Source organism: Lynx canadensis, chromosome A2, assembly GCF_007474595.2.
Source record: "Lynx canadensis isolate LIC74 chromosome A2, mLynCan4.pri.v2, whole genome shotgun sequence".
NCBI classification, from domain to species: Eukaryota; Metazoa; Chordata; class Mammalia; order Carnivora; family Felidae; genus Lynx; species Lynx canadensis.
In genome coordinates, this window is record NC_044304.2 from 38,091,889 (window position 1) to 38,119,618 (window position 27,730).

At 41.4% G+C, this 27,730-nt stretch overlaps 1 protein-coding gene across 3 annotated transcripts in view; it reads right to left on the reverse strand.

Annotated features, from left to right (window-relative positions):
* Window positions 1–27,730, reverse strand: part of FOXP1 (forkhead box P1) — a 174,701-nt gene that overhangs the window by 16,247 nt on the left and 130,724 nt on the right. For 2 of the 3 annotated variants that reach the window (XM_030307233.1, XM_030307231.1), the window contains exons 9-13: window positions 15,154–15,237; window positions 5,197–5,398; window positions 5,013–5,092; window positions 4,307–4,408; window positions 443–564 (exon numbers count right to left, since the gene is read on the reverse strand). In XM_030307233.1, coding sequence (XP_030163093.1) covers window positions 443–564; window positions 4,307–4,408; window positions 5,013–5,092; window positions 5,197–5,398; window positions 15,154–15,237 — 590 coding nt within the window. The remainder of the gene's footprint in view (window positions 1–442; window positions 565–4,306; window positions 4,409–5,012; window positions 5,093–5,196; window positions 5,399–15,153; window positions 15,238–27,730) is intronic. The other variant, XM_030307234.1, reaches the window with a different exon arrangement.

The window sequence follows — 27,730 nt, forward strand, 5'->3', positions numbered from 1 at the left end:
GACCCAAACTCATCCTCTACTCTGATAAAGCACTTATGCAGTGAGAGGTTGGTGCGAATGGCACCCTGGGATAGGAGCAGCAGCAAAGGAGATGAAGTGGCAACAAAAGGAGACGGGGTTGGGGGGGCAGAACAGACATCCAATACAGGGAACAGGAAAAAGAAAATAAAATGCAATAAGCATAAGCCAATGGTTTGTGAGGGTTAATATGCATTGCCACCTAAAAGCTACTAGCGTGTGATGTAACAAAGACCGGCAAGCAGGGCGGGGGGACTGGTGGGTATACAAAACAGGAGGGATGAAATGCTTTTTTGCTTCCCTTAATTGAGACAACGTGGAACCAGTTCTTTGGTCTAACACCATCTAGCAGCCAAAAGCCTCTACTTTGCACTTGTTAGCACAATCCGAGCTAGGCTAAGAAGTTCAAACATGGTGGACGTACCCACTGATCTTTTGTGGCCTTCGTTTTTGGAATTCTACTTCATCCACTGTCCATACTGCCCCTTTAACGTTTTCTACTCGCACAAAACACTTGTGAAGACTAAGATTATGACGCACTGCATTCTGCAGCAAGTATAAAAGAGAGAACATTTACATTTTCTATAAGAAAAGACTCCAAAAACAGCAGTACATTCAGCCTCACAGTCCGCATTTGTAAAACCGTCCCCAAGACCTGTAGCTACCACCCCCGTGGACGACCTTCTTGTGGTGAAGGATGCCTTTTCCAAAAGGAGAAATAAAAAAAAAAAAGAAAAAAAAAACACCAAAATTACCACTTAATTATACTTTGGCATTTAAATTTAGTCTCTGGTAGTAGTGAACCAGAAGAAATAGTTAATATGCATATCAGCCCAAAATAGGTTTCACAGTAAAAATCTGAAAATATTGTTAATGTCACTTCAAAATAAAGAAACATGTAAAAGCATAAAACTGTCCCCTTTAAGCCCACTTCTCTCCCGTAAAAAAGGGTACTGGAAAAAAAAAAATCGTGCAAGGTGATAATATTGTTGAATACGTTTCGTCCTGGTTCTTTTTTGTTCTTCAATATTTTGGCTTTAGTACCTTCTGTGGGTTTCGTCAGATTTATCTCAATTGGATTTTGCCTTTGAGAGCATTGCCTCATGGGGGTGACAGGATAAGGGAATGACATGAGCCCCAATGCATCAGTATCCATCATCAAACTATGTCTTACCTTCCCGAATATATACAAACTTGGCTCTTGCTAGGGGCAATTATCTTAATTAACAGAAAACACCAGAGGAAGACTTGAGTCAAACTCTCAATGGCAAAAAGAGAATACTGCTGAAGCTGATGGTTCCTAAAGATACATATTTCTATATTCCCCCCACCGTGTTTCTTTCTGAAGGTTAAAAGTCACTTCTAAGAGCCTTCTTAACTGAGACCCTTGACGTCTAAACTCCACCAGAAAGGAGGAACTCAACTCCACAGCTCATCTTTCCTTTGAAATGCACAACCCGTAATGGGGCCAGTAGGAAGCACAGCTTCATGTCTGTAACCTTCTCGGTTGAACTTAGTGACTTAGACTCAAAGTGAGACAAGAGGACATTGCAGAAAGACCCATGTCATTTACTCAAAACTTTCTTCCTACAGGGAAGAAGCGGGGTGACCACTGTGGCGTGAAGAGGGGATGCAGAAATCCCATCTCCCCTGCCTCGTAGTACCGCCACTCCCTTCCAATGATGCTGCCGTTGCTCAAACGTCGTGCATGCCGCCTCTGGTGCTACCCACAGTACTTCCTCTCCAAACATACGGAGAAGTGTTTCAAGGCGTAGGTAATCACCACTGGTGACTCTGTGAGGGGTCCAACTAGATAGTGAGGATTTTTCTTTTTCGTTACGGCAGATTCAAAGATAAGGAGACAAGTTTTCGTTCACAGCTAAGTCATCAACTACTCACAAGGGGAATCCACGGGATAAAGTCTCAGAGTTTTTGAGCAATGCCAGCATAATGGGGGGAGGTTCAAAACATCCAGGTGATTATGGAAGGACACTTCCGGTTCTAATTGGTGGGATAGGTTTGCGTAACAACAAAAGAAAAATCGCTGAAATTTTATCTCATGTTACATGGGAAAAAATCTGTCCTCTCAAGTATGCTTGTAATTGTAGTCTCCTCTTTCAAGAAACTTTTTCTTTTTTATACTGTATTAAGGCACAGGAGAGGGATACTAAGGATCTCCTCTTACCTCCTAAAACAATAATACTAAGGAGATTTAAAATAAACCCAAGTTTTCTTTTTAAAAATCCCAGACAGATCATGTATACACATTGAAGACATAATTGGGGGAAAAAAGTCAACATTTCCCCTCAACCTTATCATTGTCTAATATTTTAAAATAAGCATCGAAATGTTTAGCCCTGCAAAAGATCTAAAGAAACCACATCTGCCAGAAGGATGCTATTGATCTGTCTCAAGCGTATAGCCATGTATGATATAAACTCAAGCTTAAGGTTTGTTTTCCAAGACCGTACAGCTCTGCAAAAATATCCAGAAATCCAGTTTCCCAAAAAGATGAGTGAGCCCCTTTCAGTCACAATTTAAACTGGGCATTTCATCTTTTAAGATTACAATACAAATAAGATGAATCATTTGGTGCTTTATCTAGGATTGTTCATACTGACGGCACTTTTTCCTGCAGTTTGCAAAAATGAAAAAGTTAAAGCTGTAGATCTGAGCCTAAATTTCATATTCACAACTAGTAATTATTTTTAAATTTGATCATTTGCTATTTAAAAAAGGCAATTTGAAGAAAATGTCTGCTTCATGCTTATGCTTCCTGTATTTTGAAAGCATTCATAGCTAAAGATACTCTGGATTTTATCCCCTAAGGAGGGCTGAAGAAGAAAGGGTAAGATCTTGAACAGAGGTCTCCTTCAGCACCCAAGTGTTTTAATGGAATGAAAAAGGACACTTCAAGCCATAATAGATATGCAGGGCTGGGTAAGGTTGATAAATTAATTCTATGGTTATATTCATTTTCTTTTAAAATGCTAACTTACCAAGAACATAACAGAGGAAACGTGTTTTCTGCTTTTGTTTTTGTCCTATCTAAAATTTAAAAAGTAGCAAAGCGAATTTCCTTTGCACCCTAACATTAATCCCTATCATATTTATGAGGACGTACAGTATCCTAAGATATGTGCATTTTAAATGTTCCCAACTGTGGTGGAATTGGGGCATTCTGAGAATTCTAGGTAGCAAAAGAGCAAAAAAAATTGTGACATGGGACTGGCCCTCATCGATAGCAGGAACATTTAAACCAAGAAATTGAGAGGTAAAATTCAAAAATTTGTGAGGGCTTCATTGAATACAGCAGAAAATGACCCAACTAGAAATGAGGTATGTCATGTGACCCTCCAGCCTTGTTAGGGCATTCCCCGTGGAGCTGAGGAATTTGATCTGTTTTACAGCAAACAGATGTTTGGTGTTAGAGTGAAGGTACACAATTTTTCAGAGTATCTATGAATCTCTGATTAATAGTTTGATGCAAAAAAGAAAAAAAAAAGGAACTAAATCCAAAACCTTAATAATGTATTTTGCTTTCCTGTAATGACTCCTATATATAGTGCTACTACTTAGATTGTGTAGCTTTCTCTACTAATTACAGTAAGGAGCTTTTTAAAAATTTTTGTTTGTTTTTCTGAATCAAACCTGTTAAGGTTATGTGAAGTCTGTCTTAGTTCCCCAGGTTAAAAAAAAAAAAAAAAAAAGAAGCTGTGTATCTCAGCAAATTCTGGTGGAGGCTTAAGACTGAAAAGCATGAGGTTTGTTTAAATAACAGGACATCCTCAACATCGGGCCAACAGTGTCCTCTACTCTTTTTCCCTTACACAGTAACAATCAGATAGAAATGATTTTACTGGCTGGTCCATCCAAAATCTGATGCCAATGTAATAGGAGTCTTCTGTCTCAGCATTTTAATCCCAATAAACTATCCGCTCACTAAAATACTCCCATAACTCTGACTCTGTGTGTATGAAAACAATACTCATGTATCTTACAACAAAGTCGTTTATAAATGGAAAGTTCCGGGGCACCTGATTGGCTCACTCGGTTAAGCGTGGGACTGTTGATCAGGGCTCAGGTCATGATCTCATGGTTTGTGGGATCGAGCCCGGCGTTGGGCTTGTGCTGAAAGCACACAGCCTGCTTGGGATTCTCTCTCTGTCCCTCCCCAACTCGGGCTCACGCTCTCAAAATAAATAAGCTTAAAAAAATGTTAATTAAAAAAAAAAAAAAAAGAAAAAAGGTAAGATCCAAGCCTAAACAGGCCTGTGAGAAAGCTTACCTTCCACGTGGCAGCATTGCGTCGAAAATAAGCAAACATTCGTGTGAACCAGTTATAGATTTCATTTAGTGTTAGCTGCTTTTCTGGAGATTCGAGAATGGCCTGTGAAGCAAAAGTGACAAAAGAAGATAATTTATGACCAAATCAGCAGAATCGTCATTATACAGTTTCTTGAAAATATAAAATGACCATGATTCAGAGCTAAAGCCCAAGAAAGGTTTCACAAAATGATCTAAGATTAATGGTTGTATTTAACAGTTCAATAGCAAAATTCAAAATGGAATTATCTAATTGTTTTGAGTTTTTATTTCTGTTTCCGTACAGAAATATTAATTTATTAGTCATTCATAAAGCAGAATCAAAGAGAAATGCAAAACATTTCACTAGCTGATTAAAGCTCAGTAATTATTTAGAGCTCAGATTAATTCTAGGGATCAGAGATTACTGTAGCTTGTGATAATTGACTTGCCATCTTTAAACAGGCTCATTTTCACTGTTGTGTGAAATGAATTTCCTAATAATCACATCGTATTGTAATACTTAATCAAAAGCAATTATGTTATATATTGCAGTTTTAAAAAACCTTATAGAAAAGGTTTTAGCATGCCTGCATACTAAACGGTTTTAAATCTACTTCATCAATATACTATATCCATGCACATGTATACCTTTTGCTAGAACTTCACATACTGTGTTATTTACTTACCTGCCTAATTAAAGATGCGTATGTAAATGGTGGTCTAACTTCTGCGTTCTTATAAAACTCTTGGTTCTGCGCGATATCTGCTAAATAAGAATCATTGTCCTATTAATTATCACTTTTTAAAGAGAGGCTGGTCTACAAGAACTGCATGTTACAATTCTACAGGAGGCACAGATGGAGTATCTACCTGAAGAAATGGGCACGTTGTATTTGTCTGAGTACCGCCTGCGGATGGGTCCCACCGTATGCATGCTGGTGGTGGTGATGACGGAGGGGCCTTGGGTGACAGGAGTGATGGGGGCGGTTGGGGTCGTTGGAGTATGAGGTAAGCTCTGTGGAGAAGCCTCTGATGCAGACTTGGAGAGTGTGACGCTTGATACCAGATTCAGCTGTGAGGACAAGAATAATCCTTAGAAGACCTTCGCAAAAAAACGGTGAGCAAGAAGGCATCTGAAATCCAGCAGGAGTAACACAGGAAATGCCTGGCTACTTTTCCTTCTCTAATCAACTGGAATAGGAGGCGAGTCCACTGAATAGTTGAAAATACCTCTGGCCATGTCCAAAGGATATGGACCCGTGGAAACACAGGTGTTCTCCAAAGACAGTTATAGATGAGTGTTTGCAGAAAGGGGTTATCTAGCCCAGTGAGTCTGACAAGTTCGGGGTCAAAACATTTCTTCAGTCATCAAGAACCGTCTTTGTAGTACTTGTGCTTTTGAACCCTCCTGAGTAGCATGCTGTGCTTGGCAGACTGCACACAGGGAGATGGAGTTCTGGTAGCACCCGCTGAACCCCAACGTTGCAGAAGTCACCTCTTGGGATACGCTGGGCTAGACCTGAGCTCTCCAAACAGCACTTTTTGCAAAGGGCTGCTGCCAGTGTGGAACTGTTTTTGCTTCATTTTTATTAAAACTAAACTTAAAATATTTATTTTGAGAGAGACGGGGAGAGTGAGCAGGGGAGGGGCAGAGAGAGAGGGAGACAGAGAATCCCAAGCAGGCTCTGCGCTGTCAGCGCCGAGCCCGATGTGGGGCTCGAGCTCACAAACCGTGAGATGGTGACCTAAGCCAAAAAAACCAAGAGTCAGACGTGGAATAGACAGAGCCACCCAAGGTGCCCCTAAACTTTTATTTAGATAGCCACACGCAGCCAGTGGCTACCACACTGGCTGGTACAGTGATAGGCTACTTCATAATGTAACTTCAGCGAGGGAGCCATCACAAAGATGTCTGGCCTATTATGACTCATATTAAAAAGAATGGCACTGATCCAGTAAACCAGCATTTAGTTACATCAGTTGGCAGAGACTAATCTTTGAAAGCTTTATGGGTAATCTTCACTAAACTCTAATAAATGTACGACTGGAATCTGTTAATTAAAAAAAAATGACATACAAAAAGATCGGAAACTAAAAACTTTTCTTCAGATTTCAAATGTTCAGTAGTATGATTGAATCTATAGCATCAGGTCAGGAAAAGGGGTTTATTTATTTGAAGGAGTATACAGGAAAATGAAGGAGTACTTACTCCTTCCTTCCATTTAGACTTCACCTTGAAGTGCTTCTCTTAGTAACACTGAAGAAAAGGGCTTGTCCCCCTTGCCCACAATTTGTTCTCCCAGAAATGTAAGTCTGGCTATGATAAAGAACTTGGTTATTTTCAACATAGTACCATTTACACATAATTGCTATCTCAGATACTTCTAGCCAGCCTCCAATCCAAGAAACCCACGCAAAGTAGGCTTATTTGGTAATGTTTTCTCAAACCACATTTCGAATCATTTAACAACATAAGTATTTCACCATCGCAGATGGACAAGGCATTATTTGTACAAGGTATTAAACATGAGATTCCTCCGGATTCATAAAGAGCCTATGAAAAGTTCGAATTTGTTGAGAAGACTCAAGCTACCATCCTCTGGTAATGAAAAAAAGCCATGAGAACGCCTCCCGTATGTTTAGGGTGGTTCCATAAAAAAGCACAACGAAACAAAGACGAGTGATGTGAAGAAAAGAAGGATCAAATGTCGTTAGGTAAATATTAATTGAAAAATGTACACATGGTACTGTGAAAGGAATACTGGGTTGCAAGCCTGTACTTGTGCTTGGCTTTGTAACTCCCCTCTTGAAATGCTGACTCCGCTAATGCCAGACCCTTCTCCCAACCCCCATGCCTGAGGAGAGCAAGCTATGGAGAGGACACTGCCCTTAACCCCCCCCCACCCCCCAGCAAGCTGGGCCAATGCTGGGAGCTGCTTTTTTATGAGTGCTGGAAACCTGACTTGGTGACACGCATTTGCAGACTAAGTGCTTACAGTTAGGAGGAGCAGCCATGGGATGGAGTGGAGTTGAGAAGCCAAGGGGGAAGGCTGGGGCTGACCTCCTCTTTGCCTTGGGCCTTAATCACTGACCAAGTACAGCAACAGTGTGTATAAGCATCAGCCCAAGCAACGGGTCAAGGAAATTAGTGCCTCAAAGGCTACTGCTCATAAATATACAGCTTTTAAAATTCAGATGCTGCTGGATGTAAGAATAGCCAAACACCCTGGAAAGTCATGGATACCATTTGTAGAAACCACTGTTGTAAATCACCTGCCGCTGCGTGATTTCACTGAGGTCTCATACCATCACCAATAAGTGAGATGTTATTAGTCAACATTTTGCAGGTGAGCAAACTGAGGCTGTTGATCGATGAAATAACTTGGCTCTATCCTGAACCTGAACCGAAAGTCAGACACACGCTTGTGATGCCAGGCCCAGTTAATGGGAAAAATAAACACTAGCCTGTTTCATTTTTCTGTATGCTTATTTTTGGAAAAGATTCAGTGAATAGCTTTAATCCCCGCCTATAAATGACATTCAATAAATATCACTGAGCCAACAGAAGGCATCTGGAAGAGAAATGACAAAAACAGGGATAGAACATTTAACTGCTGCCCCTGAAGAGCTTACCATCAAATACAGACGCTATTCAAGGGAAAGTGTGCGTAACAACTGTAAAGCGATTCTGAGAGTAATTGTACTTCTTGGCTTTCCTTTTCCATTTAAGAACGGTACCCCCTCAACACCGTCACTTTCTTAAACACGCAATGAAAATTAGAAACCCCACGGCCTCGAGAACTGTGCCTGCTCCTGTCCCGTTTGGTGAGGAAGGGCACCAAGTCCACTCCACTCCAAAAACTCAAAACTCAAAACTCACGTAAACATTCAGCAAGTACGAATCCATCCTCTGGTGCTCATGTAGATCAGACAAGTCACATGGTACTGTGTCATAAAATGTGAAAAGAATCGGACATCTGTGGCTTTTACCACAGGTCTTAACACCTGGCCTGCTTGTACCCAAAAAGCAACAGTGCAAAATAAAATCAATCCCTCCAGGGTGAGCACAACCCACAAAGACATAGGCAGTAGCGTTTTCTGGAGGCTGTTGAGCACAGGTAGCAAATGGAAATAAACACAAGCCAGAAGAGAGCAGAGAGGGGGCTTACCAGGCTTGACAAATGACACCGTGATTCACACCCACTGCTGGGCTGTCTCTAATAAGCCACAGAGGAAGCAGCCAATCTCAGCTAATTACCAGATAAAAATGTATTGTAAGGGTTCTAATTAGGAGACGCGGACGGAGGTGATCTAATGATTAAATGCTGTATTCGAGTGACCCCACCACCAATGTGAGGTGGTGCAAGATGTCACTGGAATATTTTGTAGAAACAGTAATTTTACTTCGAGGAGGGGAGGCAGTAATATTTGTAATGATGGCTGTGAGGTAAACTAATTAAAAGACAGTTCCTCCAGGAAGAGGGTGGCTGAGAGCAGCTGTGGCCATTCCACAACCAAGTGCCAAGTCTCAATAGAGGAACGGCAGTCAAGTGGAAAATTTCTGCCCGACCTCTGCCCTTGCTATTAATTTGCAGGAAAACTAATGACACATATACATATTCCCACAAAATTGTTCTAATTGCTAATTTGCCAAAGGAGCCCAGATTCCAAATTAAACATGGCTGTAGTCTGTGAGGGAAGGAAGAACAAAAAGCTGTAAACTCCAAACAGGGGGTGCTTCGCCTCGTGAAATCATTTGAAGGCTGAACCAACAAGTTAATGAAATGTCAACCTTGTCAACTGCTATAGAAGTTTGTTAACTTTTAAACTTCTGTTTGATGATCACATGCTTGTCTTGAGGAGAAACCATCTTCAGGGAGGAAGGTCACGAGGGAGAGACAAGATGGGGGGGGTGGGGAAGGATTCAAAACAGGCTCTGTGTTCAAACCAAACCTGCTCTTTTAATTAAGGTCTCTGAAAACAGTGGACACACACACACACACACCCACAGAAAGAAAAAGAAAAATTAATTACCATCTTAGAAGAGCAAATCGGGAACGGTGTGGGTTTTGCTATAATCTTGAAATATTCATCTTAATTGTAAACTATTAAATCTTAATATAATCATCAATTAGAAATGAAAGCATATGCGCTTCGTGTTTCTGATCGTAGTTAAGGTTTTAAAAGATTATTTTTTATTTATTTATTTTTTTCTGGGGCATGGAGCAGGAAGGGATCCAACTGGGAGGCAGGGAGGGTTTCTTTCCTATTTTTCTTATTGTGTCCATTTTCTATTTCAAAAGAAGTTGCTATGTTTAGAAAAGTTAGTAACTCTCATATTTTCTACATGGCAAGTTTCCGTCATGTGATGACTTCGGCAAAGATAATCGCTTTGAGGGTCTGGCCAGAAGTTAAATTCTTACGTCACTTGAACTAGCTGGAGGGTTTTCTGTCTTAAATGCACGTGGGCTCTCGACCACCGGCTTTCCCCCCAGCTCACTTCCACAAGGACTATCCTGGGAAGCTTACCCATCCCGACTACTGGGACTCTGTCAGCTGCCGGCTACTCTACTGAGCCCTTTTCTCAAAGATTAATCTCCAGTTTTTAAACAGTAACCTCCTCTCTTCTTTTAAAGATGATGAGTCACTCACATTTTTAAAAAATAAACAAACCACTGATGTAAACCCCGGACAGAAACAGACTTGTTGTAAGTATTCCCATAAGAACTCATTTTTATTTTTGTTTGTGCTCTTGCCTCACATGAAAACAGATTCTGAGAACAAAAGGCAGACCTGAAACCCAAACACCAGGGGACCTAGCTGCTTAGTAGAGACTTTGAGGCTCACAGAACTCGTTTTTCTGCTCTTGTTTTACGGTCCTGAGCGGGCTCGAGGCCTGCTTTAAACTGCACAGTGTTTCTAGACGCGAAAGGCTGGCGTTCGGGCCCGCCTTCCTGAGGCCTAAGGGGCGTCCGTGGGGCGGCTAGGACACGGCACGGGAAGCTTTGGTTTGGTGTCCCAGCTACTGCACTGGGCCAGGCACTGGCAGAGGGCAGTGAATGAGAAAGGGATGGTACAGAGGTGGGGATGGGCAGGGAGGGCTTCATGAAACACAGTATATAAAAATAGCTTGTGTGTGTTGTGCTAGAGAATCTTTTATGGCTGCCTAATATTGTTTCTCTAGCCCTAAAGCAAGGCTGCAAGCAGCCCAAAGGATCAGCCATTTCTTCAGGACTTAAAAGACCCCTTTTTCAGATGTGTGTGTGTGTGTGTGTGTGTGTGTGGCGGGGGGGTGGGGGGGGACACTTTGTTTTTATAGCAGCTAAAAACTATTTCATAACAGTCCTAATTGCTATGGTTGGAGGAAAAGAGAATGCATAAAAAGGAAAATGTAATACTGCATTTTGCTTCAAATATCCAAGTTCCTGTAAGTGTTTTATAACATTTTCATAAAGAAGGATCTACTACCTACGCTATAATTACTTGCCCACCAAATCTGAAGGAATGTGGTTTTTCCAGCATCAGGAGTTGTTTTCTGGTGTGCAGGAATACCCTGAAGTAATGTGTCCCTCTTGTGTCCTCAGTATTTTAAAATACGATTTACAGGATTCTCCTGACATTATGAGAGGGAAGTCTTAAAAAAAAAAAAAAATCCTTAACAACTTAATAAAGTCCTAACACAGATATGCTTCTTTTGTTGTTATTGTTTTGTCCTCTGAGTTACGCTTCCCTCCAAGGAAATAAACAGCTCAGCAAATTCTCCATGGAGCAAGCGTGGAGACACGAACCCCCAAGCAATCCACTCTGGTGTTTACTTTGAGAATGTTACTGAGTCTGGAACAAAAGAATAGCCATCAGTCTCATCAGGGTAGTTTACTACTGTCGGGTTTTTTGCTTCTCTTCACACGGAAAGGAGAAGAATCTTTTAAAACTCATGTCAAGAAAGGCTTTTCCCGCCGTGCCTACCCAGCTGCTAGAATATACGGCCACTCTGGGAAACTTTTACATATCCTTTTCCACGCCGGGCCCAGCCTTAATAAAATCAAAAGCTGACAAATAAAATAAATTAAAAAATGGAAAGCCTAGTTTATCTGATGTTGGCTGGCCCTTTGCTTCCTCCACACTGATCCCGTGACATGCCTTCCTCTCCCAGTCGCCTTCCTCACAGACACACACGCCCCTACTCCGAACCCAAGGAAAGAATCGCTGATCGGACTCCTTTCCGTTGCTTCCTTTTGAAGACTCTCTCAATCCCCGATGTAGGTGAGCCATTCTAACGACACGGGGCACAATTCGTGCAGTGGGTGTGTGTGGTTGTTAGCTTGTCCCACAAGACTCCAAACACCTCAGTGGCAGGGAGGGGGCTCTATGCTTTTAGCAGCTTACTTCATAAATACTTGTTGATAAAATAGCTGGGCTTTAAGTGCAGGAATTCCCTTTCCAAACATAACAGGCCGTGGGAGCCCTGGGTATAAATTACTAAAGGAGAGCTCTTTTCTGGTCTAAAGGATTTTATGGCAAAGCAGGAAGAGGTGCCACTGGAGGTGTCCGAGGAAAAGGAAAGCTGGGCACTCCTCCTCCAGCTCACCTATGCACGTCCCAGTGTGGGATGAGCTTAGAGCCAGGTCTAAACACTCGAGACTGTCCAGAGGTGAGCATATCCTCCAACTACCCACAGGGGAGGACGGGTTCCGCAACAGGGTCCGGGGAACGTGTCTGAGCGGAGGTAAGAACAATCCAAGAAGGTTGTGGCAGTTTCTCTGATGCAGTGCAACAGCGACCGGGTTGGATGACTGGATACAACAAATGACATGTACCACCCAAATGGCATTCAGTGAAAAGCAACGTTTACAGCAAAGCATTCTATCACTTAGTGACTAAGAATTTTAAAATAAACATGCAGTTCCTTTTAAACAGAAATGGAAAAAAGAAAAAAAAAAAAAAAACTTCATCAACTTACTGGCAAGGCTGTAACATGAAAGTCCCCATCTATGGTTAGATCTGAATCCTGACGACTGCTTATTTCAAATCAAAGATTCTAGAAGGATACACGGTTCATTCTATTATTTAAGGTGGAATAAATTAATTGCAGGGAAAAGGAATATTTTGCACCTGAGAATCGATCATCAGATAGCTCCGTATCCCTCAAGTTGAAAGAACCAAGGGTTTGCGAAATGCCTGTGCCTCCCCCGCCCCTTTTTGGCAAGGAAGTGAGAAATCTATGCAGAACACTACACGTCTACCTTTTATAATTAATTTCCCAATGCCTCACCTATACGTATTTTAATAATTCCTGATTTATAAGATGGTATCTGTAATAAAATTTTCTATTTTCCAATAAATGAAAAGAAGGCAGGTTCACTCCAGCAACGGAGTGTCACGCAATATCTGCTTGTCAGGCACCAATTTTTACTTCTTACATGTAAGTTAAAGGATAAGGAATTTATAATGCTGCCTGTGAAGGGAACCACTTTTCATACACAAATGTGATCTTTTTTTTTTCAAAGGGTAATACAACAGTACATTTACATAAACTAATCCAAACAATCTATGTATTTGACAATGGCAAACCTCACACAGACGGCCTATTGTTGGTTTACATCTTGGAGTTCTTTATATTGGCTTGTAGCGCTGCTCTAGCTGTCAAAGGTTTGACTTGGACACTAAATAAATGGTTATAGAAGTGCTGTGCAGCGATATTGGACTTCTTTGCAAAAGAAAACCTGCTGTGTATGAATTCAAAAGCTATTAATTTTTCAGTCAAAAATATTCGTGCCTATTTCTTTTAATAAAGAAATACTGTGCTGAACTACTAAGAGATAATGTTGACTAGTGGTAGAGAATTTTCAATAGAACAGTTAAAAATAAATTTAGTAGGAGGTCCCCTTCAAAGTTACAATTTTCTAGAATGTAAAACATTTTTTTTTTTTTTTTTAATACTAATCAAGACAAACCTTCCTCCCCAGTGCATTTCCCCCACGACTGCTTTTCCCTGTTTACTGGCTGCTTCACACTGGTCTTCATGGAGATTCCCAAGGGTCCTTTTGTGGCCTATGCAGGCTTACCTGGATGGATGGCCCTCTCTGCCAACACCCTGCCCCAGCACTCACGGAGCGCCCCATGGGGTTTCACAAATCCTTCTCCACTTTCATCCCTCCTCCTCCCAAGGAGCCCCATGATACAAAATGAGTCCCTCCCAGAGTCCGGAGGCCAAACAGTATTCTATCATTGCTTTGAATCAATGGAGGAAGTAGGAGATAATCCCATTCTCTCCCCTATTACTAGGTTCAAAGACCTATACCCCTCATCCTGGGGAAAAAGCCATTCCAAACAGAAGCCACCTGAAGACTTCATGAGAGTTCCGAAGGCTATCGATTCCCTTAGCAGTTGGCTGTACCCACTGGAAAACCCCATGAAGTCATTTCCGGGTCTTACCAACTTCCTAAACTGGGCTCCTATGATTACAAGAAGGGGCTGATGAAGTCAACACAAATGGCACAACTGACTACTCATCCCATTATACCCAATGGCCTAGGTTTTTTTGTTTCCCTTTCTTTTTGGTAGCCTACACATTCAGTCCTATGGCCATTTAGTGCAAAACACGGAAACTAAGGGCTCTCTCCTAGTAAAAATGGATGCACAAAGTGTTTAATGATTTTATGTCCTATATCTCAGTAATGTGTTCTGTTTCAGACATTAATTTTGTCTGCCAACTGCATCTTGGCAGGCTACCATATTTGCTGGGTTAATAGTCTGACTCCGTTTTATTTCTATCATCATAAATCATACATATATGGGTGTATGTTTGCTTTATTTATAGAAAAAAATCAGTCAAAACAGATAAACCAATACTTTGCCATTACGCTGCATCATTGCATATTGATTAAAATTGCTGGTACTAACTATAGATTGTCAACGCTCAATTAATTTTCACACAGTGACTCCAAGCAAAATCAAATAAAGGCAGTGTACCTTTAAATTTTACAAATCTTAAAAATCAAGAAGCAAAGCACTCTCTCCATTTTGAATAATCAGTAGAAGCTACTAAGGAGATTTTTAGAAATATAAGTATATGAGAAATACAACTGTTAAAGAGATCAATTTATAGCAAGGAATGAGGCCCAAGACAGGATTTGGGGTTTAGAAACCATCCTTCTGCTTAGATATTAACTGTCTGTGCTCGGATGGCACTCTTCAAGGTTAAGGAAAAGGAAGCAAGGCAAGAAGTAGGAGATTCCTACAAGTTAAACGTAATTTCAACATACCATGTTGGAACTCCTAACTGCAAAAGAGTAATGTTCACTTCTAACTCTCTAATAACCATTAGATGCCCTCCACAATTTTAGCTTCCAGCTATTCCAACAGTGTGCTTCCTATTTCTTATGTCTTTCCTCTGTGACCGTTAGACTGCACTGGCCCTCACTCCCTTTCTCATACCCGCAGTCTCTTGGCTAATGCAGGCTGAAATGCCCTTTTCTTCTGACTCCATGGTCTGGCTGTCTTCTTTCTGGGTTCACACCATTTAGAAAGACCTTTCCCCCTCCTAGCGACCTATCATATTTTCGTACCCTGGTACAGCATCAATCATCTGTCCCGAAGAGCGAGTTGTTGGGCCTCGTGGCCAAAGACGGTATGTGAATCATCCTCTACGTTGTGAAATGCCCTGCACACCACCCCCTTTATAGAAGGTAACCAGAAACACTCCACTGACTTATGTCCTTCAATACTAACAGCTGCCAGAGTAGGTTTTCCTGCCTCCTATGCTTAGGGGTGAGGAAGCAGCAAGGAAACAGTGTGAAGTTTCCCCTGGTGTAGCTCGGTACTTACGGGCTGAGGGGCGGCTTTGGGTTCTGTTGACTTCACGTGCAGATGGGTCATCATGGCTTGCAGGCGCTCTTTGTCTTTTGCAAGCTAGTAGGAAGAAAGTGCTCTGTTATTTCTTTGAATACAGATGCATTACTATTTTAACATCCAAAATGATACATATTCCAAATTAAACTATAGCACCATTGCACATGACAAAATCTTTCTCATTGCTTAATCGTTTTGAAATCTACACAACCATTGCCAAACTCGAAGTAACTGGAGGTGTCAGTGTGAGATTTCTCAACACAAGATGCATTAGCTTTTAACTGGGAAGTTCTAGACCTGCTGGCACCAAGGAGTCCCATGTAACACAGACAGCTAAAAGACAAAAACGTGAATCATGCCTATTAACCAATCTTATTCATGAGGAAGCCAAAGGAAAATGAGCTAGGTAGCTAAAACTCATAAATTCATCTTTTGTGGTTGTGGAAAAGCTCCCAGACACATGGGGACATTTATGCAAAATTAACTTCACCTTTCTTAACAGGCAGGCATGGATTAGCACAGTGCTGCGAAGCAGTGTTAGCCGGGCAAGCCCAGGGCTACAGGAGATGACAAGTTCTTATGGTCAAGGGCATGGAGAACAAGCTTCATTATTCATTTCCTCAGTATGTGAGCACCTACTATGTGTTAGTCCCATCTGAGCAAAAATTTAAGTCTTCTCATTGTACAGATAATTACCTTCTGACAGCACCCAAGTTTTTCATCAAATGTACATTGGAGGCACTCAAATACTATTCACTGGATGCTACTTTCTTTATATGTGCCTCCAACCATTTTAACATGGTGATAGTTTTGATAATTTAAGACACCTGGGCAAAGGGGACATAAAATAATTGCTTCTAGATAGTTTTGCCACCAGCATCTTTGCCACAAGCATTCTGGCCGCACACCTGATCGTCCAGAAGACAATTTTACCATAAAGGATAAAATCGTGGCAAATAAGAGAGGGATGGTGAAGGAGGGCATAAGGGAACACACATAAAATGAGTAACAAAATGAAAGGGATTCTCCTGTGAACTGAAAAAAATATTTGGACGCATTCAGAAGATACAGTGGAGATGGTGGCAACAACAGCACAAATAACGGATTTTCTTTTGTGGATTCTACTTCGGCATTTCACCTAGCTTCAAACTCTTTTCTTCGCAGTATCACGGTTTTTTGTTGCTTTGATTCACCCTCGTTAAAGTTTCTTCCTTCATTAGAAGAGGCAAGGGTTTCCAAATACTAGAATATATGTTTGTAACTGAGCTCCGTGCTATGTTGTGAAAGCCTTCTACGCTGTTCTCTGTGCTCGGCCTACTGTCACATGTCCAGTGACAGATGTTCCAAAGTTCTATGGGAAATGGGGGCTGAAAACTCTGTGCCATGGTACACCCCAGCATGAGGGTTAAGATTTACATTTGTACATTATATAAATGTAAAAATGGAAATACTTTGTCAGTGGAGAAATGAAACCAAAGTGTCAAACCAAACTGTCAACCAGTTACTTTTTTTTTTTTTTTTTTAATCTCTTATGGCAAAATTGCTTTAGGACAATTAGTTCTGTGGTAAAAAATTGCTGCAGCAAAGAGGTCTACGGCAAAGATGCTCTGGGCAAAAATACCAGACATGATAATAATTACCTCTGTAAAGTAAGTGGGAAGTATAGTTCCAAAAGATAAAGGTATAGTTAAGAGAAGGGCTGTGGAATTTTGGGGAAATGTAGACGTAACGAATGAGTGAGTGACAGAGAGAGAGACAGTGGGCGGGGGGGGGGGGTGCGGGTGGGGGGGTGGTGAGAAAACAAGCACGAGAGAAGGGTGTAGAGACAGTCTTACTTAGAACAGCACTTTTATAGACCACTTATCCAAAATAATGCCTTTGAACTAGGGAGGGACTCATTTCTTCTATGTCACATAATTAACCTTAAATCTTTGAAATACCAATTTTGGGGAGTTACTGGCTGGATCACTTGGTAGAGCATGTGACTCTTGATCTTGGAGTTGTAAGTTTGAGCCCCATGGTGGGTACAGAGATTATTTAAAGATAAACTCTTGAAAAAGAAAAAAAAGAAACCCCAATTTTTGGTAAGCTGAATTATTCCAAAATTCAAGTCAAATAAGACATTTTGTAAATAAAGGTGTTTTCTAAGAGAAAGGGGTGTTTCAGCATTTGGGCAAAGGCAGAGAGAGGGAAGGGAAAAGGTTCAAAAGCAAGAGAAAAAGCTTTCGGCGTATCTTAACTGGATGACTCAGTCTCAAGCCATATCACATTTGATTTTTTTTTTTTCCTTTTTATTCCCTTGTGGTGCAGGGAGGAATAAATTAAGAAGAAGGAAAAAGCCTTACAGTGTTAGCATTTATCTTTCCACAAACAGGAAATGAAAATGATACCATATTAGGAGCCACTTTATGTTATTCACCCTCTGTTCTTTAGTAAGTTATTGAACAGCCAAACTCAAAGATGCTCTGAACACATAATGCTAAAGGAATTTAGTTTTCCAAAGTGGCTCAGTTAGGACAATTAAATGTTAGCAATGGCATTTTTCTACAGTCATTTGTGTGTTTTTTTTTAAATGTGTTCTAAGTTTTTAGATGTTAGAACCAAAATATTCTTAGATTTTTAAAAAAATGTTTTGTCTCAAAAGTTACCATGGGGCAAGAAGGAATGAAGGCATATATATATATACGTATATATATATATATATATATATACGTATATATATATATATATAATTCGTTTTAAAAACAAGTAGTCTGCCATACTGAACATTAAGAATGAAAGGGTGAGAGGTGATATTTACTTAAGAGTCTGATGAATATCAACTGTGACTTAATTTGGAGGTAAGCACTGTCGATGTAGCAATTACCAAGACCAAGTAGAAGGAAATCCAAATTCCCAGCATCAAAAGGAATCCACATGTCTGTATTCCATCCAAATGTCTACCGTGCTGTCCTTCTACTGCTCAAACGTAGTAACACCATGTCACAAACACATACCTAGAGTTTATACACACAGCCACATCCATAACCCCTGGAGGTCACTGCCATGGGAGACATTTTCTCACTTTTCCATGAGAGTATCACTTAGAATTCATTGTCCATTGTCCATTACCCAGGTTCCTTATTTTGCCTTAAACTCAAGTCTATCATCCTAGCTCGCTTTATTATAAAAGGTGGTTACGAGGTTACAGAAAAAAGGGCAAAAATCCAAGTTTCTGTTTTTATCTGATTATTAGTACAAACTAGCATATAATACATTCTTGGATGGGTTTTGGCTTTTTACTGTATCAGTTGCAGCTCTAACTCTACCACAAATCCTTTTTAACAATTAAAGAAAAAAAAAACCCTGCCAAATTCACTTTTCATTCTTTAAGGCAAAAAAGCTAATCATTCACACCTATTGAAACCACGTCCTCTCTCTACAGGGGCTGTCTTGCATTTTTAATACACCGGCCCTTCAAAAAGCCTTCAGATTCTTTATTACTTTTTATGCCATCATTCCATGAGCTCAGCATCCCCATCAATTTTCACGGCATCCTTTCATTATTATAATATGACAATACAAACATTTAATATTGTCAAGTATATATTCCAGCATTCCCTCATAAACTGAATCCCATGAAAAGCAAAGAGAAGGAGGATGAGAAATTTACTCCAAAGGTCAACTAAAAATTTGGCTGGCAAATTAAAACAATTTTTTGATGTTGTACTATCAGAAGAGAATTACTCTCTAAGAGTTTTCCTGGTGGACACAGGAGGGGTATCTGGTTTAAGAGGAATGTCAATGCGCCACACATTGAGGGGACCTGCTTGTGCAATGCTTATTAGCAGGTTGCCCCCCAACTTTGTAGAGAGACAGCACGGTGAAAATGGATGAAGGATGTGGGTACTATAATCAGACTAGGCTGGATTCAAATTCTGGCTCTGCGACTCTGAGCACATTATGTAACCTTTTTTAAAGTATTTAGTTTCTTCTTCTAAATATGGAATAATAATCTCTGAACTCTGAAGGGTTGTTTTGAGGATTAGATAAGGGCTTGCACATAACAAGCTTAGCATAGAGCCTAGTGCTTCACGAATATTCGAAAATACCTAACTTTTCTTTAAAGGAAAGTTAAGTCAATTCTAGCCTATTTAGACTTCCACTGGTTGAGCCCATGCTTGGAACCTGGGCCAGCGTAACTCGAGTTCTCCAGAGTCTGAAGCTGGCCTCAACGCGGGGAGAATTTTGAGGTTTTGAAGAATGGAACGAAAGTGTAGGAAAGATGAAGCCCATTGCTTCTGGATTGATTTCCTTGGTTCTCACTGTATCTTTCCCTCATCCTAAGCAAACGCTTTTTCTCCCCTTGGCTGATACAGGTCATCCCCTCTTCTATTAGCCATGGCCCCAAATTAGGTTTTAGACAGTCCTGGCTGTGAAAGACTGGAACGCGTGTACTGCTCCAGACACACTGATAACCGCCGAAGGCTAGGAGCGCCATTCAACATCTTCAAAGATAAAAATAAGGAGATTAAACTCATTCTTTTAGCAGAGAAAAGGGAACACGATTTTAGGTTCATTTAACATTACCATTTTATATGTTGTCTGGAGGACTAATCATTTTAAGCCCAATTTGGTGGTCCTCACTCGTGAGAAACAAAATCTGAAATAAATGAAGGATTCTGGATGTGTAAAAATGCCGGAACTACCAAAGGACAGATGAGAAGAAGGGACCAAGTCCCTCACTGGATTTCAAAGAAGCCAGGACTGTTGTGGCTATTTCAAGTCCTCTCATCCTACTCCTGCATTTTACAGTTGGGGAAACTTAGGCTCAAAGGGTGAACCTACCCAAGATCATGGAGCTGGGAAGGGGGCAGAAATAAGACTAGAATCCCAGTCATATGATGCCTAGTCGGACCTTCCCACTCTGGTGTGACTGTCAAAAGCACCTGGGATGCTAAATGAAAACACAGATCTCTGCCACTCTTCCCACCCCCTTGGCTGAACAACCACTGCAGAACCCCCAAGGGAGGGTGAGGCAAGGAGTTTCAGCAGGCACTCAACTAACTGATGAGCAGGGAAGTCGAGATTATTCCCATACAATGATGATCCCCAATTTAATTGACCGGGGTCTCACGTAAACTTGCTAAGCCAAACACACCAAGCAAGGGGATGTGGGAGTAAGTTTTCATAAGGACCCCACACGTATGAGTTTGATGCAGGAGGTCTGGGAGAAAGGGCTCTCTTCCACGGTCTGGGTATGCCTTAACAGCAGCAGATTAGTTTTATACACAATGACGATCTGAACAGAACTGAGCGAGACAGCGTGCATCCAGTCTCACAGGTCTTGAAAGTATGTATGATCAAAAGAAGACAAACGAGAAAACAAAAACAAAAACAAAAACAAACGAAACAGCGATGTGGAAGGAGAAGAAATCAAATTCTTCTGCCTGAGTATTTACCAAATAGTTATTTTCGACCCACTTTATCAAACTGCAGTCATTCACATGCCTTCAAAACTCAGCACCAGTGAGAACTTGTAAATGATTTCTTTAACACAACTGCAGCTCTCAGGTGGTAGGCAACCTATGGTTCATTTCACCCCAATGGAAGAATTTCCCTACTTTTATTGTACTCTGTCACCATCTTAACATTCCTTACGTGTTATTATTAAAGACTCTCTTGACATTTAAAGCAGACGCACACTAATACTCAAGTCATAGTCTAGGAATTCTAATGCTCCCAGAGTTAAGCAGGATTTTAAATTATGAAAAATAAGTGTCTTGGTTTTCAAAGGGGGACGTGGAAGTGAGAAACCCAGAGACTCTCTCTTCTTTTTCTTGGCTCCAGTCACAAAAGCAGGGACAATATGCTGCTATGATGCCATTAGGACTTCTTCCCCACAGGCTCTGAGCTTACTTAGGGAGAGTCATGAGGCTCTGTGAGGCCACTGCTGTGAAGAACTCTTCGGAGTATTGCCTTGAATGGTGTTAGAAAGGTCCAAAGGGGGGACACATTACAGATAATATATTTGCAAAAGTCCAGGAAGCTAGTGTGCTTACAAACAGCACCGCTAATGGTACAGTAATCACATGCAAAGTCTCTGCGGTAACTGATTTGTGTTAGGCTTAATGTCTCCCTCTGCTATTGAAACTCGCACACTTTTCTCCCTGCTGACGTTTTCTTGGAGCTTACAGTTGCTGGGGTAGATGATTTACAAAACTTCCAAGTGATCGCTGTGTCACTGAGTTTCAGCCTTGCCCAAATGCCATGGATTGCTGAGGAGGGAGCTTCAAGAGGCGGAGAAAAGGCATGGTCTCACAAAGCCAAGTTTTAAAACCAGTGATCTGCAACGCCTGGGTGTAGGCACAGAACCTCAATGGGCCACGATGACCCTGCACAAAAAGTGCAAGGCAGCAGTGCCATAAAAGGAGGCACAGGCTACACAGGCTGGGCTAGAATCCCGGGCGTTGCCCATTATTTGCCATTGGCTTTGAACAAATTAATGAGATCTTCTAAACTCCAGTTTCTTCATCGGTAAGAGGCGAGAGCACAGGGAAATATTTCTTTGACCCCGAAGAGCCAATAATTGTTAAGGTAATTACTGATTTGGTAATACCTTTTCAAAGGACAAGAAATGGCAGAAGTAATGGGACAGGACTCAGTGCTCATTAGATGTACGATGTGTAGTGATTTCCAAATGTTCTAATTTTCCTTTAAAAAAAAAAAACCCAACTTTTAGCATTGAGGAAATGGGGTAGTATCCATTCACAGGGGGGTTGTGAGGATTTAATGAAATTAGGGGTATGAAGTCCCTAGGACAGTGCCTTGGCATATAGTGGGAACTCAAGAAATACCCTTTCAAAGGGTTTCCCAGGTTCTCTGTAAATTAAAAGCAGAACACGAGGCATGGTACAGATCACTTCCAAATCCAATGGATTCAAAGAAGCAATCATTCCATTTTGCCAGGAACGTTCCCAGTTGTGAAACTGGAAATCCTAAGTCCCAGGCAAGCAAACCGTGATGGCTGGTCACTCTACTTCTGGAGGAACAGAGAGATGAATTTAAGAACGAACACAGATTCTTCCACTCTCCTCCCTGACGCTACAATCAAAGCGAATCCTTAAACGGCTCTCTTGGCCTGCGATGTACTTGCCGCCGTCCCTTCCCGTGTGCCCTCCACAATGCTCCTGTGCTTCCTCTTATAAACTCTGCCCAGCGTGGAGTCAGAGACATGATACTCTTCCTGGCCTGCTAGGCTGCACTTCACAGGAAGGAAGAGGCTGTCTTGCTCCTCTGCATCCCGTGCGCAGAATACAATAGGTAGTTGATAACTGGTGACCGAATGGAATCAAATTATTAAGGAAGAAAGGTCCCACCCCTCCACCACCACCTGCTGCCAGGACCAGGCTGATCATCCCCACTGGTTTGGATGGCTCCTTTTCCCCGTGGGGGCTTTTGACATTCACTTTAAAGGGTCTACAGGCTGAAGGATTGGAGGAAGCCTGTCTTGAGACCCGTCCCCTGACACAGGCTGAGCTGCGGACAGGAGCAAACACTGCATTTCCAAGGCTCCTTTTCTCTTTCATTCAAAACCCACCTTCGTACACCAGAGAGGATGTGCTGACAAATGAGCAAAGGTCACATGATCATCACAACTAATATGTGTGGCCAGAAAAACAGATCTGCACCATGAACGCCTCAGCTTTCTAAGAAAGGGAAATCCGTCAGAAGACTTTTTCTTGTCCGTTAAATCAGATGCTTTTTCCCTTTCCCAAGATGGAATTCCTATCTAGCCACTAAGATAACCTTCTGTGCCATCTCATTCACAGCTTAATGGTTGAGACGATTCCTATGCATCTCCTGCCTGAGTGAGCCCAGGTAGCCAGATGAATATTTAAATCCCTAAACCTGTCTGGTCAATGGCCGGTGCTCAACTATCAAGGAAGCCTCAGGTCCCTCTTTACAGTCCTGCCCGTGGCATATGGGTGGGCAATTCCTCACCTCGACATTACTTCCAGACCCTGTGTCTATGCTCCCGTGTTCTGTGTGCACATTCATGACCTATGTAAGACCACGCATATCGATTATAGGAACATCTTCCATCTGCAGTTCTAACCTATCCCCTTGTCTGCAGAGCATCAAGAAGAGTGTGTCAAAAGAAAGCATCTAACAGATAAAATCTTAAAAGACACGCCCTCGCCTCAAAAAGCCATGTCCTTCACCCGCATGATTGAAGTTAGGTGCCTATGTGTGGTTACCAATTCTCTACAATGTTGGGCTCCGAGGTATACACGGGGTTAATCACCATCTAGCCCACTGCTAAAATTCAAAAATTTCAACTGACTTTGTAATAATGAAATGTGGTGAGAAATATTCAGAAAGGCCTACAACGCCCACTAAGATGTCTTTTTGACCCCTCTCCCCTCTGAGACCAGTAACAGAGTGTAACATGCGAACTGAATTAACTAGACATTCTCGGTTGTCAAGCTCCACATAACGGGCCCACCGCCAGGAAAACACGTATTATATATGTTTTGGTAACTTCCCACAAAAATAAAAGCAATACAAATGTGTCTCACACACAATGCTGATGGGATGGGTCTAAGTCAGACTTCATTGCCCGTCACCTTGATTTCTGCCTGGTTGCCTTAACTCTCAACATTGGAATTGTAAAGGCTTTTCAGGTGATTCAAGTAGAGTGTTGTACAGACAGCACCAAGAAAGGAAACGTCTGTACCCACGATCCTCTGAGACTAACGATAGTTATAAAAAAAATTTTTTTTCATCTAATTCTTTAGGAGAGGTTGATTTCAGCTCACAAACTGGGCCTTTGGTTTTGGGTCAGAGTTACGGTTTCTGGGGTTTAGCTCCAGGGGGCTAAAAATGGACAGCACTCAAGTGGCTTTCATTAGCTTTGGTCGTGTCTGGGGCTGGCTGATGGTGCCCTCCAGAACTCTCCTGTGGGATCCTTGCACAGCGATGCTCTAGGGTAGACATGATGAACCTCCACTGATCTATGATGTAAGAACCAACGTGAGCTTATTGGGCTTGTTTTTCTAATGGAGGTACACGTGTGACTCCTCTTCCAGATGTAAACATCACAGTAATTCTAAGTACTGCTGTGCAAAGTCCTTGCAGGTCTGGGTAGTAGGGGCTGTAGAACTGCTCCTCCTACAGTATAGGGAACACCTGTGGGTAATTGTTCAAACCTCTATTACTCTTTCCTGAGGTGCTAAGTGGTACAAATGTTTTTCAAATTCAAGTTAATAAATGATAATTCTATAATACACTTGGATACTTGGAGGTTCAGGTATTTCCTGGTCTGGAAAATTCCTTCTTTAAGGCAAATGCAAGTAGTCAAGAAGTTGGTCATGTACAGGGCACCCCCTCTAGATGGGGCGATTCGTTAGCGTGCTGTTGACAGAATAGGGGGACGATGCCAACAGGAAATAAGAGGGAAAGGCCGTTCAAGCAAAAGGACACCTCTTCAACATATTCTTGCTGCTGCAGGGACCTGGTTTACCCAACACCTCAGTCCCAGTGGACACGCAACTGTTCATTACGTCAATTAAAAAGTACATTCCAGACATGGGCACATGAAACGGCAAACGTGACAGCACAAACACAGACATGCTGGACACGAGAGTAATAGGAAGCCCACAATGAGTGTAGCTACTGAGTGTAATTGTCTCCTTGTCCCCAACTGTCCCGCATTCCAGCTTTATCTCAGGGCGAGGGGTCTTTAACTGCTAAACCTGTTAACATTGTCTTGTATAGTTCATCTGCTTGAATAATAACTAATCTATTCCGGTTCGTCCCCTCCCCAGCACCGAAACTCTCTTCTGAGCGTGTTTCCGGTATTTTCAAGAATCCATCAGCATCAGCTAGCTCTACCCAAGGAGTGGACATTGCCACTGGCAAATTACTTATTTACAGTCTGTTTTTCCTCTAAAATGTAAAAACCAGGAGGGCAGCCTTACTTTGTTCAGTGTTGTACCCTTTACTGGCTTCAGCAACGTTTCTGCCGTGTTTCTGCCATGTTCTGCCATGTTCTGCCAACGTTTCTGCCATCCAGGCTCTGGATGATGTTTGCCAAATGAATTGGTAGATGAGCAGATAAATGAATGAATATCCATGAGCCTGCTTACCATGATCCCCAAGACTGACAAGTACTTGTTATATGAAGCTGCTGCTGGGCAAACTGGACCAGTGTGGTGACTAGAATGGTTTTATACACTAAGGCAAAGAAGGAACATGTAACAAGGGGTTAGCTGGCCTTTAGGTAGCCGAGACCCTAAGGGAACGAAAGTTGCAAATAATATGATGCAAATTGTTTTTTTTTTTTTTTTTTTTAATCCTCCTGAGCGGGGATTGTTTGGTATACTTCTGTGCGAATCAGCCGCACAGTAAATATTTTCAGCTCTGCAGGCCACAGGACTCTGTTGCACCTATACAAATGTTCTGCTGTGGTGCAAACGCACCCAGAGATAACTCGTCAACGAACAAGTGTTCCAGTACAATCTTACGTATGGACACTGAAATCTGAATTTCACATAATTTATTCTTCTTTGGATCCCTCCCTCCCAGCTCTTCAAAATGTAAAAACCTCTGTTAGCTCTGGGGATTTGGCTCATGATCTGTGGTTTGCCAACTCCGGCCCTTGACAAGCACCAGGCTATCACTCTAACGAATCCCTCAACCTGTGAAGAAACCAAACCCTTCAGAATGACCCCGTCTCTTCCTCCATTAGAGCAAACTCTGAAGCAAAAATATTACAAGGACTATCACAGGTAACTACCACATAGTAACTTCTGGCCACATGATCTTCTTTGGTTCCTATCACAAGTTGAAAACCCTGCCTTTGATTGGATTTAGGGCTGAAGGATGAAGGGAAATCTATGAACAAATGAAATCCACAAATAATCAAAGAATCCTCTTAAAAGGTCTATAACACCGCCAGGCCACACCCACCAAAAAACAACAAGAAAGCTGCCAGGAGATAACCACTTGACTTACTGATGGTCTAACTCCTTTCCTTCTCTTGCCAGCTCTTGGGGAGAGTGAGGAATAATGAATAAAGTAGATCATCAGTTTCGGAGTAATGAACAATGGCCCCACAGTCAAATCTGGACTCTGGAACAGTTACTGGGGCAAACCATGACACTCGGTCGAACACTTTATTCTAGCTGAACATTAAGAATTTAAGTTTATCCACTGAATAAATGCAGGAACTTGTATCACTTCGTAACCACCACTACGTAAAGATTTAGGTAGCAATAGCCATATGGTTTGTTCTGTTGAAACCAATTTTTAAAGGGCTTATCACACATCAATAAGAAGTGAACTTTGGTGGGGAGATAAATAACACTATTGTTTTGCTTCTGAATAAGCGTGCTAAATTTAAAGATGTTTCCAAAGAGTTATGTAAAAATTTGGGGATTTTATGACGTGCCCTTAGCCTGTATGAATATCCCACTGTTCTAGTAAGTTCTTATCTTGTAGTGTGAATGGGAAAATATTAACTAGCTAAAGAAAATAACTTTTGAGACAATCTTACTTAAAAAATGTAATTTGTCATATAAGATGATAACTAATTTAAAAAAATCCTCTCTATCCTGAAAAGTCACAACAAAAAGTTTAAGTGTGTTTTGGCTGATTTTTCTCTGCAACTATTTGAAGCTGTAAATGACTTAACTCAGTAAAATTCCAAATGTAATTATCTTCTGTACTTAGCCTAGGGCTCTCCATATATCTCGGCATTGCTGTCTTGCATACAAAATAGGCTTTTCGATGGCTGGTAACAATATAATGTACAACATTGTTTTAATTTCCCCTAGTCGGCTAGCCTCTTGCCTACACTAAGCCAGCCAGAGGAAGAAGCCACAGTGGGTCATCAAGCACTCAAAAGCATTTTGGAACTCGGTTGCATAAATGGGGTTTGTAGGGTCAGGCTTTTGCAATTGTACATTTTAATAATCTCCATCTCTGACCCAATTTTTACTTTTAGAAACTAATTTTCTATTAATTATACCAAGAAGGGAATTATTGTTAAAATATGGTGGTCCGTCAACAAGTGACATCAAAAGTGGAACCCACATTTAAAAATGGCCCCCATCCCTCACAACTGTGATCCCCAGGAAAATCTGCAGACGTTTATTTTCTATAGTCACAAAATACATTCAACATGGCCCAACAAACTGCCAAAAATAAGATTATATATATGTGTGTGTGTGTGATATGTATATATTATATATATGAGATATATATATATAATGTATAACATACATACATTATATATATATATACACATATATATATATATATATCTCAATACGTGCCTGTATGCACGTGTGTGCATATTTAAAATATTTAAATTGTGTGCACTGACAGGAGGAATAAATCCACATGCAGCTTCTACCTTAACCTCAGACAGCATGCTCACGTGCCTGCATGCGTGTGTACTGGCCCAGTCTTGCTGATGCTCCCATGTGCCTTCCATCCCCATCCATTGTCTCTCAGTCTCTCTCCCTGGCTCGGCTGCCTAGCTCCAGGTAAGGGATCATGGCAAGTT